The sequence below is a fragment of the Camelina sativa genome, chromosome 19, assembly GCF_030686135.1.
Source record: "Camelina sativa cultivar CO46 ecotype springtype chromosome 19, ASM3068613v1".
In the NCBI taxonomy this organism is placed as follows: domain Eukaryota; kingdom Viridiplantae; phylum Streptophyta; class Magnoliopsida; order Brassicales; family Brassicaceae; genus Camelina; species Camelina sativa.
The window spans coordinates 6126487-6141853 of NC_141898.1; the positions used below are offsets into that span (position 1 = coordinate 6126487).

The window sequence follows — 15367 nt, forward strand, 5'->3', positions numbered from 1 at the left end:
TCAAACACTCAACAGAAAAGAAAAGAAAAAAGAGAGGAGAAGTCTCATCATAAATAAAAAAAAAAGAAATTCAAAAGTTGAATAACATCTAAAAATATCACCAACCAAAAAAAGAAGAAATGACTAAAATAAAATATTGATTTTTTCACTCTATAATTAATACATAGTCAATCATGTAAGTTCTTCATCTTGTTTTTTGTACGGCAAGCTTACACGCCAAACATTATTGAACTCTATAGTGTGATGCATTCTTCTCCTTTAGAACAATGTACGTAAGGTCATATGTCCACACCGCTCACTTTTCCTCAGCCTTTCCAAGGAAACGAGGACTGTTTCCAATTTCCAAAAGCTATTTTAACACGTACGTGATGTTTGTTTACAATCAAGAACCCATAAAAGTACATGAAGTTGGCTACAAAATCCCATCCCAAACCAAATACATAAACTAAAACATTTCATACAACTATTACACCTTATACGATACAATCCCACCTAAATAAAAAAAAAATGTTGCAAATATTAAAGCAAATGGCTCCGTCAGCTTTTATCTTATAAATACATTTGATTGATAATTTCTTCTTTTTTTTTTTTTAAATCCCATATAAATACTTTTATTGATGGGTAACGTAAAAGTTTCACGGCCTCTGCTTATGCTCCACACTAACATCTGTATACTTTTTACCGTGCCTCTACTGAGCTATACACGTGAAGTAAGTCGCTCCATGTACGATGATGCCCTCGCATGCATGAGAGAAAATTGAACTAGAACTCGTCTTAAATGTGTTTTTGGTTATCACTTGCGAACTTGCTGATAAAATTGCAAAAAGAGATTTACTCAAGCAAAGTGTGAGTAAACATGAAGAGATATGGTCTAGTGTCTCACAATCTTCTCTGAGTGACACAATGATAAAGTAGATAGTAAACTGTAGTGTGTTACGTTCAACCACAATACTAGTGTAGGCAGATATAACCAAGTGTAGTTTCATTTGCATACCTTTAAATTTACTAAACTTTTAAATGAAATGTAACGCGCTATAAAGACAAAAAAAAAGGATTAAACTATAAAAATTGTGGAGAACAATAAAATAAAGTTACTTTCAAAAACGTACTTAAATCCACTATCAACTATGCAGAGTACGAATTATGATATACATCGATGGTTGGTCTTGTCACTTTTTTAAAAACAGTTCAATAAATCCCATGATTGTGTTTTTTTAACTGATCACACATCACAAGTTCACAAGGGTATCCGATGGAGCAAACCATGTTTGTTGGAGAAATCTCAAAATAGAAAACGTGCCTTATTCTTCTCTATATATACACACACACAAACACTCGTTTATATATAGCACAAATCTTCATCTAGAGACACAAAAACCACGAACAACACACATATAACCACAACATGACTAAGCCTATACTTATCCTCGCCGCACAAATCCTCATCCTCAAGACCGCCGTTGCTTCTGCTGGAGACTTCGCGAGAACCATGGACGGGAAACACGTTGGCCTTTACAAAAAGGAGAAACTCACTCATCTCCGAGTCTATTGGCACGACTCCACAACCGGTAGAAACCCTAGCTCCATCATAATATAACAACCGGTCTTCAACTCTTCGGTATTCGGATTGATCACCATGATGGACGATGCACTGACATTGGACGTGTCGAGGAATTCGACTGTGGCGGGCCAAGCCCAAGGGATGTACGTAGGAGCGGCCCAAAGAGAGGTTAGTTTCTTGATGGTGATGAACTTTGCTTTCACTACAGGGAAGTACAACAGAAGTACGATCACGATACTTGGCCGGAACACGGTGACCTCGAAGGTTAGGGAAATGCCGGTGATTGGTGGCAGTGGAATGTTTCGGTTTGCTAGAGGTCATGTGGAGGCTCGCACGAAGTTTTTCGATATCAAATCCGGTGATGCCAGTGTCGAGTATAATTGTTATGTCTTGCATTACTGAAATAGTATCAAGTTTGGAAATGCTCATCTGATTTCTTTACGAAAGTAACAATATATGGATATTTTGCTTCGTTATGTCTTGTTTGTGAGCTGTAGTGTAATATTTGTCTTTTCCGCTCCCAACTTAAATAACGTGTTTTCTTTTGTAATGGTTGTTTGATTTCATCTATAAAATAAATAAGAAAAGTAGTTGGTTTCGGTCAAATTAAGTGGCAACACAAGATGATTCTAAACTTATTAGGGCTGGCCATTTGGGTGTTCGGGTCGAGTTCAGGTTCGGATAATTCGGATTCGGGTTTTTCGGGTTTACTAATATAGGATCCGAACAGGTGTTTATATAATTTCGGGTCGGGTTCAGGTTCGGTTCCTATCGGGTTCGGGTTATTTGGGTATTGTCTTTAAGAAACCTGTAATGTATCCAAAATATATTCGGTTATGGATAGTACCTACTCGAACATATCCAAAGTACCCACAGAAACCTGAAATGTACCTACAAAACCTTAAATATAATTGTACAAACAGTTGTATAATCTAACAAATTAAACAAGAAACAATGACCTAAATCTTAAACAAATGAAATTGAGCATACCATGAAATCTTAAACAAATGAAACTGAGCATACCATGAAATCTTAAACGAATGAAACTGAGCATACCATGTCTCGCAAAACAATTCACAGGGATTCGAACAGGGAGATTAAGGCAAACGGTTTTATGAAATTAAATCATATGTGATAGTGTGATATCGTGTATAATTATTCTCGGGTATAAACATATATCTTCGGTTCCTCGGGTTTGGTTCGGGTAATACCCGATACCTGTGGTTATTTAAAAACGAAAACCTATTGGTTATTTAGACAAAATTGGTTTGGGTCAGGTTCGAGTATTTTTGGGTCGGGTTCAGGTTAGTTCCTCGGATTCGATTTATTTGCCCAGGTCTAAAACTTATCATCAACTGATTAGTATAGTATATTATTTTCGAGCTGTGATATAAAAATAAAATCATAATGATTAGCCCAATCAATAGCTAATCAAAACCTATTTATTGTCTAAGAAGAGTTTTGATAAACAGAAAAGAAGAAAAAAAGGTAATGGAGAGAAATCAAATAATACATATAGCTAAGCCTACTTTTTATGAGAAAAGTGATTAAAAATAGTAAGAAAAAAAGAAAATCACATTTTTATATCTTAACAAAAACGTGAAACGTTTGTTTACCAAACATAATCAATGGCAAAGTCACGGACCATTATTGTGACACAAAAAGGTCCATTCACATTATAATTTAGGACTTAATTAGTCCCATAAGCAAAATTAATTAAATTTTCTAATTTTTGGTTATTACAATATCTGACGTGGCATAAACACGGCCTTTTTGACATCGCCTCTTCTCTCTCTCTCCATTTTGGGAATTTTCATCCATAAAAAGATTATTATATTTTTATAATAATAATAATAATTATTTTTTGGTCTCTCATCATCGAGAAAACTCGAACGAACCGTCGTAACCCTAAAAATCGCCCCAAAAAAAAAATCGAATCTGCTCTTTTTGATTATATAAATTCAAATCGCTTACCAAATCCGACATGAGCAAGACCTTCGTTTCGAGAGGACTATAATGATCGGACTCTTCTCCCTGTCCCGTCTCGATTGCATGGGGTTTGAGCTATGCCGGAGCTTCGCCGTGGAGTCCGCCGTGGCCGTGTTACTGACGCTGTAGCTCCCAATCAGCTTCCGCTTAAACAACCTACGGAGGTGAAGAAACAGAGGAAGACTAGTAACGTTAAATCCCGGAAACCCGTTGCCGCCGCCGCCGCCGCCGAGAGGCCCAGGACTAGATTAGCTGCCAGGAAATTGAAGGAGGAAGATAAAGAGGAGGAGCTTCCCCCGCAGGAGGAGATTCCCGTTGTTGTTCCGTCTAAGGATACCACCGATATCGATAAAAACAAAGGTAAAGAGGTTGTAGTTGTTGAAGAAGAAGAAGAAGAAGAAGAAGAGAAGAAGAAAGATATGGCGATTGGTAACGATAGTGGTGGCTCTAACAAAGCTGCTGCTCAGGAAGAAGAAGGAAACACTGCTCCTTTCCCTGAGAGGGTATCATCAATTTTTAATCTTGATTCATAGATTTACTTATCCTCTTTTGTGTGGTAATAATGACTAATGATTCTGTCTCTGTTCAGGTCCAAGTTGGAGGATCTCCACTATATAAGGTTGAGAGAAAGCTGGGGAAGGGTGGTTTTGGACAAGTGTTTGTGGGACGTCGTATTAGTGGTGGTAATGAGCGTAGTGCAGGAGCTAGCATCTTGGAGGTAATCTAATTCACTCAGTCTGTGTTTTACTACTCTTGGCTGATTGTCACAACATCTTTAGTCTGTGTTTGATTAGCTTAGTTATGTTTTTAAGCTTTTCTCACATTTCTAAGTTTCTTTTATAGGTTGCTCTAAAGTTTGAGCATCGAAGCAGCAAGGGTTGCAACTATGGTCCTCCACATGAGTGGCAGGTGTACAAGTGGGTGTTTCGATTCTTCTATCTTTGTTTCAATGTTTTTTAAATTTCTTTACCTGGATTTGTAGGTGCTTCCTTGACTTGAGATGTGAAATTAACATTTTACTTTTATTGTGTGAACAGCACCTTGGGTGGTAGCCATGGAGTCCCTAGAGTACATTTCAAAGGGAGGCAAGGAGACTATTATGTTATGGTGCGGGATTCCCCCTATCCCCTCTCTCCTTTCTGCTTTTCTCCTTTTTGTACTCTGTTTTACTGATGTTAGATCCTCCTTTTTTGTTTGTTTTGGCCTCAGGTTATGGACATGCTCGGGCCGAGCTTATGGGATTTATGGAATACTTCAGGGCAAGCGTGAGTCTCAATTGCACATCCTTAGGGAGCTCATGACTCTTGTTTTTTCAATTAGCGTAGTTTTCCATACATGATGCTAAATTTATTTGATCTTTTTGGAAATGTGACTTGAAATTTGTTGCTCTTACTACATAAATCCATACTGAGTACCTGTTAATGATTGAAAGATGTATGCTCTAACAATTCTTCTCCCCCTTTGCTTTGCAGAATGTCCTCGGAAATGGTAGCTTGCATTGCAGTTGAATCACTGTCCATCCTTGAAAAGATGCATGCAAAAGGGTTTGTAATTGATTTTTTTCCTTGGTTTTTGTATTTAACTTGATTGCCAGAGGTTTCTCCTGATAACTGTTTTGATTCTCGGCACCTCGGCACCTCGGCTCTAAGTTCTTATGTTTTCTCTCTATTAACTAGCCTAACGGGTCATGTTTTCTTCGGTTTCAGTTATGTGCATGGAGATGTTAAGCCGGAAAATTTCTTACTCGGCCAGCCTTCTACGTCTCAAGAGAAAAAGCTGTTTCTTGTTGATTTGGGACTAGGTAGGTTGATTTCATTCGCTTTGTTACTCTTGCTAGGTTCATCTGTACCTTTCTCATTTTTTAACCAACTTTTCAGCAACAAAGTGGAGAGAAGGTGGTAGTGGACAACATGTGGAATATGATCAACGTCCTGATATGTTTAGGTAATATATTTTCTACCGTTAACGAATTCAAATTCTTATGTTCACTCTTACTCTTTATTGAATATCTTTATCTTCTTCATTTCTGTAGGGGGACAGTTAGATACGCAAGTGCACATGCTCACTTGGGGAGAACTGCAAGCAGAAGGGATGATCTTGAATCATTGGCATATACACTGATCTTCCTTCACCGAGGTAGATTGCCATGGCAAGGATATCAGGTACTGCAGACCTAGCTATTTTGTTTTGTAGAATGATGTTGTTAGCATGAACCTTTTTTTGCTAATCCTTTCTCTTCCTCACGTTTTTTTGATAATCTTTTCTCTTCCTCAATTTTCAGGGAGATAACAAGTCATTCCTTGTTTGCAAAAAGAAGATGGCAACATCACCGGATATGCTTTGTTGTTTCTGTCCCCCTCCTTTCAAGCAATTTCTTGAGATTGTGGTAAATATGAAATTTGACGAAGAACCCAACTATGGCAAGTTAGTATCTCTATTTCAAGACCTCTTGGGAGAAAATCCTGCAATTAGGCCTATAAACACAGAGGGCGCTCAAAAGGTGACGTTTTCAGACTGTACATCTTTCCCTTTCTTTCTTTATTAGTTAGTACATCGTGGAGCTGTTGTTTAACGCCTTGTTTTTGGTTTTTGTTTGTACTAGATCATTTTCCAAGTTGGCCAGAAGCGAGGCAGGTTGAGCATTGGGGAAGAAGAAGATGATGCCCCTGGGAAAAAAGTCCGTCTAGGAGTCCCTGCAACACAATGGATATCGATTTACAATGCCAGGCAACCAATGAAGCAGAGGTAAAAAAGTTCATGGTTAATTATACCAGTCAGTTTAACTGTTAATTCATATTATTTGACCAGGACTGCGTTTGTATCTTGAGTTTTTGTCTTGATTACGTTATAATCTTAGATTCTTGACTTCAATGTGTCTACGGTGAAAATGTTTTGGGACTGACGATCTACTTGTTCAACCAGGTATCATTATAATGTGGCTGATATAAGACTGGCACAGCATATTGAGAGAGGTATTGCAGATGGTTTGTTGATAAGCTGTGTATCATCATGTTCGAATCTCTGGGCATTGATAATGGATGCTGGAACTGGCTTCACTAACCAAGTCTATGAACTCTCTCCTGTATTCTTGCACAAGGTGATCCGATGTTTCTCTGTTAATTATTCTTATGTTTTTTGGTCTGTCAAGATGATCTTACCTGAGAGTGAACTCTTTTTCGTGATCAGGAATGGATAATGGAACAGTGGGAGAAGAACTACTACATTAGTTCTATTGCTGGTGCAAACAATGGAAGCTCCTTAGTTGTCATGTCAAAAGGTATCTACACTTTTCCTGCTTTCATTAAACCTTTTATATACTTTCTTCATGAAGGTATTTTACTACTAGTCTCTGAATTTGTGGCTTATTCTATGTTTGGTTTCAATGTATTGTGAAGGTACGCAGTATACACAGCAGTCCTACAAAGTAAGCGATTCATTCCCGTTCAAGTGGATAAACAAGAAATGGAGAGAAGGCTTCCATGTGACCTCAATGGCCACAGCCGGAAGCCGGTGGGGTGTTGTTATGTCCCGTAATTCTGGCTACAGTGAACAGGTTAGACTTCACTGACTTCAATGGTTCTTCATTTCATCCTCCTCTTCCTTCAGTTTTTGTGTTGATTTATGATCGAGTAAATCACAATTGTCGGTCTACAGGTTGTTGAATTGGATTTTCTGTATCCGAGTGAAGGCATCCATAGGCGTTGGGATGGTGGTTTCAGAATCACATCAACAGCAGCAACAACCGATCAAGCTGCTCTCATCCTAAGCATCCCACGCCGTAGATTGGTCGATGAGACACAAGAGACATTGCGTACCTCTCAATTCCCCAGCACACATGTTAAGGTGAGATATAGTAACTCAAAAGTATTACTAATCTTTACATCTCTCGTGTATAGCTCAAAAAAATTTACGTATCTGATACCTAATATATTGTGCATTGTTTTACTTCCGTTTGTGCAGGAAAAGTGGGGAAAGAATCTCTACCTCGCATCATTAAGCTATGGCCGAACTGTATCTTGAGATTTAGTAAAAATGTTGAAGGACGAGAGATAGATGTTTCTAAGTCTCTGCTCCTATTCCATATCCAACCCTTTGGCCTCTCAGGCTCTGTTGTGCGTTTTTTTTCAGTTGAATTGTGAAGCAAAGAAGTGGTGATTGTGTTGTTTCTTCTCGACTTCGATTGTGAAGGAGATTGAGGCATAATCACCAGTTTAGCTACACATTTCCCTCTAAATTGCTATCTAATTTTTATATCAAGAAAAGATATTTTTGTCATATATTAACCTCAGTTGTCCAATTCAAAACAAAATAGGCTTCTGTGATGTTAGATGATTTTGAAGGTAACCTTTTCTATAAAGCAGTCTGGATAATGGAATTTAAAATGTATGTGTCATCACAGAGACCGTAGCTGAAAACTTAACTCGAGCAAGTCATGGTCGTCGAAGAAGCATTTAGTACGATCCCATACAGATCTAAGGATACCTACTTGCAAATTTTAAAGCTAAACGCAGCCTACTCTGTTCTTGCATAAATCACAACAGCAGAGCTGCCAATTTGCAAGAACAGAAACATAACAAATGAAAGAAAAGATACAGAAATTTTTGCAATATGAGTCTACTACAACAGAAGAAGGGACTTGAGCAGCACAAGGAAGCCAAATATGGCAAACAAAAAGAAGGATGAGAGACAGAAGTGAATTATGATAGGTATCGTGAAATAATGAACTATTCAAGTAGCACAGAACTTGGAACATAAGAGCACGCAATTGGTTCAAGATAAGTGTTTGGAGATTCTCCAAGATCCAATTCCACTTCTTTCAAGGAGGATCCATCCTCTCCAATAATGTAAGCTGCATTGCTGGTGCTCATCCTGTCTTTGCTTTTATCGAAAACCACAGCGACTTTCTTCTCCTCATCAATGAAGAAACTACAACCAGTATGCGTAAACATAAACTCATGGCCGTTGAGTGCTCTCATATGCGAAAACATAAACTCATGGCCGATGAGTGCTCTCATATCCGCTGATAAGAAGAACTTGCTGCCCCACGACACGGTGTTGGGCTCAATCTTAGTTGTAACCCAGATCTCCATCTGTAATGTATCCACACGCTGAAATAACAGGACAAGCTGCTCATCTCTAACAATAGATAGATTGGGATTATCTTCATACCACCACTCAAAGGCAGAGGCAAACGCGGGCCAAATGCCTCTCTTATGAAATCAAAACAGAGTAAGAAATCACGGTCTCCTCCTTGGCTAGGGGTTTCTAGATTCCAGCAAACCAATATGTATTCCCCTTGAGAGAGACACCACGGTTAGAAACTATGTTCCAGTCTCGAGTGAAATTAAGAACCCTCCATGACGAATCAAAAGAGTTCAAGTCGTAGATTCTGAACTCAGCTAATGGGGGTGTGACATAATTAAACATAACAACACTCAAGATTTTGTAGGATTTGGTAATGCTGTTGTATCCGAGAGCATACGAATATAAGTTTCTGAAGGAATTATCTGCGGCAAGGATCCACCGGGGTTTCCCACAATAGGGGTTAAAAACCAAGACCCTAGGGTCGTATTTCAGGACGCATAACAATAAACCGTCGCAGTGAGAGACATGACGTACATAGATTTGATCAGAACCTGCGGGAGAAGTAAGTGTACCTTGACGTTTCATGCATAATAATTCACCCTCCTCGTTATTGTTGTGAAGATTTACGCTCATCAAATAAACCTTAAAATCTATCACCATGGCCATCATAAACTCTCTTTTCTTTGTTGCTAGTTTGGCTTGAACACCGAGGTGTTTCTTTTTAAAGCTCCTACTTCTGGACAATGTGTTCCACTTTTTGCAAGTAGACCGGACTCTTCTCATAGATGTCACCGGAACCTTAGAGAGCACATCCTCCGCCAAATCCCTTGGAAGATCCGACAAATCTTTTGGGAGATTGGACATTGATGAGGATCGATGTAACCTGCCTTGAGATGCACACAATTCATGGGCTGCAACTTCAATTTGTATTCGGATAACCCTAAAATATAACTATTCGGTTTGGTTTTCCGGTTTTTGAAAAATCTAACCGATATAACCGTACTATTATTTGTTATATATAAACTTCAGTTGTCCAATTCAAAACAAAAACAGGATGTAGTATTGGTCACTGTTCTCTCCATACACGACCTGAAACCTTCAACTTCAGTTCTTTGTTACTGTTGTTGTCTGACGAAAATAACAAAGCTAATTTGCGAGTGATGATTAAGCCATCTTGACTATCACGAACCGTCTTGTGACTGTCACGAATGCTTCTCGGCACGCCTTGCCACGTCAGCTTTCTGCCATTACCTCCGACCTCCAAACTATAGCTGAAGCACATTGCTTCTTCTTCATCTCCCATAAACTGTACGAAGGCTATGTACATTGGTGTTTTCCTCAGGTGGAATGCTTCAAAGTATAAGCAGAATTGTCGACCAAAGCAATCCAGAAGCTGCATCGTTTTGTGTGTGTGGGTTAAAAATTTACAAAGTTTCAGAAGCAGAGCAATAGAGAGAACTATAACTTACGGTCAACATCCTAGTAGCATGATGAAGATGTTTAGGATTATGATGAACATATCTGTGACTAAAACTACGCCCATCATGCATTTCAACATTGTGATCATTCCTTAGATGCAAAAGCAGCCATGGAATATCTCCTGTGCCATCACACTTAGATCCAGAGTGTGGACAATTGTACGGTTTCTTTTTAGTGTTCTCATTGTTGAGCTCTTGGGTGTGCTCGTTGGGGCACTGTAATAAGATTTCTGTTACCTATCCTGTTCTTATTGTATTAGAATCAATATCATATGATGATATACATACCTGGTAGTGGTAGATTGCAGAGGACATCTGGTTTGTACAAACCGGTAAATCGAGCAACTCATGAACCCGAGATTGAATCTGAAGGTCAGTGATTCGAGGTTCCACTTCGCCGGAAATCATGAAATGACAAGGCAATTGATGAAGTGAAAGAGGAGGAGAAAGGTTTTTTGTATGTGTACAATATGTATAATTGTATATAGTATACAATCACCATACAGATACGTTTGTTTACGTTGTTTCAAGTTTCAACGTCCAATTATTGGAGGCAACGTGGAGTAGATAGATGGTTAATGTAATAGTTGGATCCGGAGATTGCGTACGTCAAAGAGCTTAATTGTAGGGGAGAAAATAATACAAACAAAAACCATATATGACTTGAAATCGAAATTACACATTAGTCAAGGTTATTGGTTACACGACACTCATGAGTTGGAGTTGTCATAGCAAGTATCCAATTGGATCTTGCAAGTTGTAACCATCTTTTTCAAGATACCAAGTGGACAAATGAGTCTTAACCAAATCAAATCATTGTATTCCAGTATAACTTATTAAGACCTAAAGGCTGCTGATTGATCTCTTAATGAGTCATGTGGTTCAGCAGCTAAACACATTGCATAGGAAAAGAAAAAATCCAAAGATGAAAGATCTTGCCTGCAACATTACATTGATTACTCAAAACCGCAAGAATCTAAGCAGAGAGTTAGAGTTAACCGAATCAAAATACAGGACTTATGGATCTGAAAAAGCTTAAAAGAACGATACAACCCGAGCTTTCGTTTATGCCTCTATCCTCCTGGAAACTTGTTGTACGCTGAGAAAAGAAATCTGTCATAAAGGCATCGAAAGACCTGCAATTTCAGAGAAAGGGTTCATGTCAATGTATTGAACAACAATAAAAGGAAACTTAGAAGTAATGTGTGATTCATTGGCTCAGATCCATACACACACATGAAAGGGTTCAACTTCACTCAGATTCACAAATAACAATGCTATAAGATGATCTTAAGTTGTCCTTATCTGAGGACTTAACCGTTGGTTTCAATTCCAATCACAACGCATCATAACAGTTATCCAATATAAACAGTGTAGATCAGATTCAGATGCAACACATAGAAACAACGGAATGTATTGTGCAATGATACACATAGGTAAAGTAAAACCCACATGGCAATTCCAATGCTTTGAATCTTAGGCCAGTAGAAAGATGATATCAATCAAAACAAAAAACTAACCTTGAGGAACAAACCCCAGATTTTGGATTCAATGGACAAACTTGAGACCAGCCTGGACGATGCTATAGCACTGTGTAGAGGTATCATCGAACTCAACTCCACTGGTAATCTGAAAAGAGAAAACAACAAAAAACCATCAAAATTGCAATTTTTCTTGGAAAGATTTTGACTTTATTGATTCAGATTTCAAATTTATCCCTCAAATTCCAAAAACCCATTGATAGTGAACCAAAAAAGGAAGACTTTTTCTTTCTTTCTCTATCGATAGTGAAGTGATACACAGACCTTGAAGATCGACTGAGACGACAAGTAGCTGAGGAAGGTGAAGCAGATTTGATTGGAGAGGGGAGTGATGAAACATTAGCATTCTTGTTGCTGAGGTTTTGGCAAAGAGGCTTTAACCGAGACGAGAATCTTCCTAACACTCTTGAACACGCCATTGCCAGTAAAACGAGGAAGAAGCAAAATCAGTTTTGTGATCGGAGGAGGAGGAGAGATTTAGGGCTTAAGGGTTCTTCTTTGTAAGTTATGAGCTAAATCCCGGGTCGGGTTACGGGTCGGGTTTACGAGTCGGGTAAGATAAAATTAAATAAAACAAGAATTTTTTTTTGATAAGGAGAGACCGGAATCGAATTTAGGGTTCGAAGACGACAACATCACTCGGTTACTTATTTTTCGCAACTTCGTTTTGAGTGATTCGAAATTGTGACAAAATCGGCAGTTTCGAGCTCTGAATTCGTAACCCTTGATGTAAAAACTCAAACTTTCTCCCCCCCCTCTCTCTGGTTCTGTTCTGTTCTGTTTCGATCAAATACAAAGTTCTTATATTTTTGTAGTACTGATTCTCTGTCTTTTTTGTGAAGTTGAGGAATCAGTTTCGAAAAGCAAAGAAAGATCTAAAGAGTATTAAGAGCTACAGAGATGGGAAGCAGAGGTAGTAATCGTGTGGGAGATAGATGGAATGAGATGGGTTGCGATGAGAAATCGAGCGTGATTCAGGAAGAGATCAAAAGGGTTAGTAAGCTCCCTTCCAGTAGTGTTTATGCAGTTCATCGTCTCAAGGTTCTCAACAAAATCAACGAGCTTTTATCTATTCAAGTAAGTCTATCATCCATCATCATCTTCACATAACTACCACCAAACCTTTGAAACTCTGCTTTAGACTTAATTTATGTTTCTCTGTTGTGTGACAGAGAACGTTATCTCAAGAGAGGGAGTTAGAGTTGCTCTTCACACAGCTCTCTCTGTAAAATATCCAAGATTTTGATGTACAAGGTTGTGCTGCTGTGCCTCCGTTTCATATTTCTTTTAAGAAAATGTGGTATGTTAGATTGGATTATACGTCTATCTATTTTACTTATGTAATTTTAACATTTTACTAAAGATTGCTGGTTGATCAATGATACGGTGTTCCTTGGTTCTAAGTTTATGTTTTACTTTAGTTCCTTAAGGACATGTCTATATGTGTGGCACTTTTGTAATTAACCATTTTATCAGATTTAGTCTTTAGATGAAAACGATTCGGTTGGTTAACCTTAACAATCGACTTCTTTGTGACTGGAGTCCCATATCATAATGTTGTTTTTACCAAGGCAGCACATAAAAAGCAAGTTTGAAGTAAATAAGTAATCAAGTCTATGTACTGTACTTTTGGCCTAGAGGGTTCAGGTACTGAACTATAGCAAACGTTTCTGCAGTGGTGTGTATGGCAACTCAAAGAGTTTACTGTATCAGTAGGTAATTAATTTGTATAGCAAATTTACATTTGTTTCTTCCCAACCTAACGGAAAAAAAAGCAATTAAAATTCTGAGTTACAAAAGGCAGTCTCTATATGAAACTATGCCCATTATTAGAGACAGAGAGAGAGAGATACATGGCCAGGAGTAAAGAAGAACAAAGCTCCCATGTTCTCATAAGATATATCTGCATTCTGAACGCTCTTGGATGAAAACGTAGATCTGTCTTGAGAAACCTAAGTATTTAGTTCTAAGCCTCAATCATGTTGTTAAGTTAGCAATTTCTTGTTAAGCTTTGTTTGAATATGCCTGTTCTCTGTGATTGATTTGTTTGAATATTTTGCTTTCTATCTGTTTAATGGGTCTCAAAATGTTGGATCGATGTATGTTAATTATGACAAAATGAATATAGTCTCACTACAATTCTCTCTAAGCAAACGTACGTCTTCATTTGTCCACTCTTTGCTTTTGTTTCGTTTGTGTGCTACAAACATAATGTGTTGCTTTTTTTTAATTTGTATGACACTCACTCACTACTTTCTTCTTTGGCCAAGTGCTCAAGTAATTTTCTTGGATACTTTGCTTGCGTCTCATATATTTTCGTACTTGATGCTCTTTAATTTGTTCAAAGAGGAAAAGCTCGTCTGAGTTCACATTCTTTCAAGTTTAGAGCAATTTTTCCTGTCAAAATTACTTCATAAGTAATGGTATCATATCATTATCCGTTAGTCCGTAAAAACTCCACTGATCGGTTTATGTTAACTTCTCCTTCTTTTTTTTTGCCATATATATAACAAGTGACATGAACAATTGAAAAGAGGATGAAACATACAAAACCCGACTCCTTTACTAGATGATAAATAGCAAAACACAGGTTAATAATTGTTCAAAAGAACATGATGAATGCCAATTAAATGAAACAAAGGAAGATTAGTGATTATCATTATTTGAGTTTGTGATATAAAATACATACTATAAGATATGATTAGCCCAATGGCTAGCTTTATATCAAACCTTATCACGTAAATTTTTCGGTTGTCTAGCTAAGATGGAGACGCACCAAAAAAGGCCTACTTTTTTTTTTTTTTTTTTTTATAAACAGAAAATGATTCAGAATAGTAAACATATGTAACGACATTTAATTCCTTAACAAAAAAAAGTAACATATGTTTCCATTAAATAGCAAGTTGTGACTCAAAAAGTTCAAATTCACATGAGTTGGATGGTTGTTCAACTTCTTTGTTCCTGCTAAGCTATTTCCACGTCATTTCACTTATGAAGAGAAGTGAAGCTCTTCAGGATATATGATGTTCTCTGTTTGTCAGATAGTCTCTTAGTCATTGCTATCATGGTGGCAGCGAGATTGGACAATGTGAGTGCCGTCGAAGAAATCTGCCACATCCATGCTCGAATAAACAAAGGCATCACTGTTCTGCTCACCAACGACACCACCGTTCCTGTCAACAGCACCGTCATTTCATTCCAACTCATTACTGCTGCTGATTTCGTAGGCCACGAAAAAAGACCGTAGTTTGAACCTTACATGCTACTAGTATGCAAAACAAACCTTAAGCAAGAAAAAACAAAATAGATTACTTACATATCTAAAGTTTTGGTATTCAATTGACTTTTTCATCTAAAAACATTTCGATTAAAAAAAAAACCTTAATGTACAAAATAAGCTCTAGAAAAATAGGATTAGGTAAAAATGCGCAAAGAGGTTATTAGAAATGATTAGGGACTACTCATTTTATTTTTCCTTCAAATGACTAGAATCGTGCATAATGGTATAAATAATTATATTTTCCAAATAAAATGAAATTAATTTATTATTTCTTATGATTTTTTTTTTGATAACGGTTAATTATATTACCAAAAGGAACTTGAGGTTTACAAAAGTTAGAATCCGTAGTTGCAACCCAAAAAAAAAAAAGGGGTAAAAAGCTGCAGGAACAAAGAGAAGCTACATCCGAATAGGAAAAGTAAGGATCATCTAG

General features: G+C 37.6%; 3 protein-coding genes, 1 non-coding gene and 3 pseudogenes across 4 annotated transcripts; 3 read left to right on the forward strand and 4 right to left on the reverse strand.

The window, feature by feature from the left end:
* Window positions 1–1326: 1326 nt before the first annotated feature.
* LOC104765151 (dirigent protein 8 pseudogene) lies at window positions 1327–2167 on the forward strand (annotated as a pseudogene).
* Window positions 2168–3311: 1144 nt separating this feature from the next.
* Window positions 3312–7825, forward strand: LOC104765154 (casein kinase 1-like protein HD16). The gene is made up of 16 exons (XM_087501696.1): window positions 3312–4053; window positions 4140–4268; window positions 4394–4467; window positions 4588–4657; window positions 4760–4815; window positions 5023–5094; window positions 5257–5351; window positions 5428–5494; window positions 5583–5712; window positions 5832–6050; window positions 6153–6295; window positions 6473–6647; window positions 6737–6827; window positions 6946–7103; window positions 7205–7393; window positions 7511–7825. Exons 1-16 carry the CDS (start codon window positions 3628–3630, stop codon window positions 7568–7570), a joined length of 2154 nt encoding a protein of 717 aa, XP_087357822.1. The 5' UTR covers window positions 3312–3627; the 3' UTR covers window positions 7571–7825.
* A 303-nt stretch (window positions 7826–8128) lies between these two features.
* Window positions 8129–8747, reverse strand: LOC104765152 (putative F-box protein At3g24580 pseudogene; annotated as a pseudogene).
* On the reverse strand, window positions 8668–9499 carry LOC109131036 (putative F-box protein At3g23420 pseudogene; annotated as a pseudogene).
* Window positions 9500–9607: 108 nt separating this feature from the next.
* LOC104765155 (putative inactive E3 ubiquitin-protein ligase SINAT6) lies at window positions 9608–10662 on the reverse strand. The gene is made up of 3 exons (XM_010488826.3): window positions 10402–10662; window positions 10105–10329; window positions 9608–10028 (listed from the first exon to the last, which is right to left on the reverse strand). The coding sequence occupies exons 1-3, from the start codon at window positions 10519–10521 to the stop codon at window positions 9702–9704; spliced, it is 672 nt and encodes a 223-aa protein (XP_010487128.1). The 5' UTR covers window positions 10522–10662; the 3' UTR covers window positions 9608–9701.
* A 386-nt stretch (window positions 10663–11048) lies between these two features.
* Window positions 11049–12199, reverse strand: LOC104765158 (uncharacterized). Its single transcript, XR_015590942.1, has 3 exons — window positions 11919–12199; window positions 11634–11742; window positions 11049–11249 (listed from the first exon to the last, which is right to left on the reverse strand). It is a non-coding gene; the product is annotated as an uncharacterized LOC104765158 (transcript).
* Window positions 12200–12251: 52 nt separating this feature from the next.
* On the forward strand, window positions 12252–13057 carry LOC104765156 (uncharacterized). The gene is made up of 3 exons (XM_010488828.3): window positions 12252–12383; window positions 12497–12731; window positions 12827–13057. Exons 2-3 carry the CDS (start codon window positions 12555–12557, stop codon window positions 12881–12883), a joined length of 234 nt encoding a protein of 77 aa, XP_010487130.1. The 5' UTR covers window positions 12252–12383; window positions 12497–12554; the 3' UTR covers window positions 12884–13057.
* The last annotated feature ends 2310 nt before the right edge of the window (window positions 13058–15367 follow it).

What these genes read in the sequence shown, in the direction of transcription:
- LOC104765156 (XM_010488828.3), top strand. Translation starts at nt 12,555, where the DNA reads ATGGGAAGCAGAGGTAGTAATCGTGTGGGAGATAGATGGAATGAGATG. An exon ending in ACGAGCTTTTATCTATTCAA is followed by an intron (nt 12,732 to 12,826) that starts GTAAGTCTATCA and finishes GTTGTGTGACAG; the next exon opens with AGAACGTTATCTCAAGAGAG.
- LOC104765155 (XM_010488826.3), bottom strand. Translation starts at nt 10,521, where the DNA reads ATGATTTCCGGCGAAGTGGAACCTCGAATCACTGACCTTCAGATTCAA. An exon ending in CTGCAATCTACCACTACCAG is followed by an intron (nt 10,330 to 10,401) that starts GTATGTATATCA and finishes ATCTTATTACAG; the next exon opens with TGCCCCAACGAGCACACCCA. An exon ending in ATGCTACTAGGATGTTGACC is followed by an intron (nt 10,029 to 10,104) that starts GTAAGTTATAGT and finishes AAAACGATGCAG; the next exon opens with CTTCTGGATTGCTTTGGTCG.
- LOC104765154 (XM_087501696.1), top strand. Translation starts at nt 3,628, where the DNA reads ATGCCGGAGCTTCGCCGTGGAGTCCGCCGTGGCCGTGTTACTGACGCT. An exon ending in CAACGTCCTGATATGTTTAG is followed by an intron (nt 5,495 to 5,582) that starts GTAATATATTTT and finishes TCATTTCTGTAG; the next exon opens with GGGGACAGTTAGATACGCAA. An exon ending in CTTAGTTGTCATGTCAAAAG is followed by an intron (nt 6,828 to 6,945) that starts GTATCTACACTT and finishes TGTATTGTGAAG; the next exon opens with GTACGCAGTATACACAGCAG.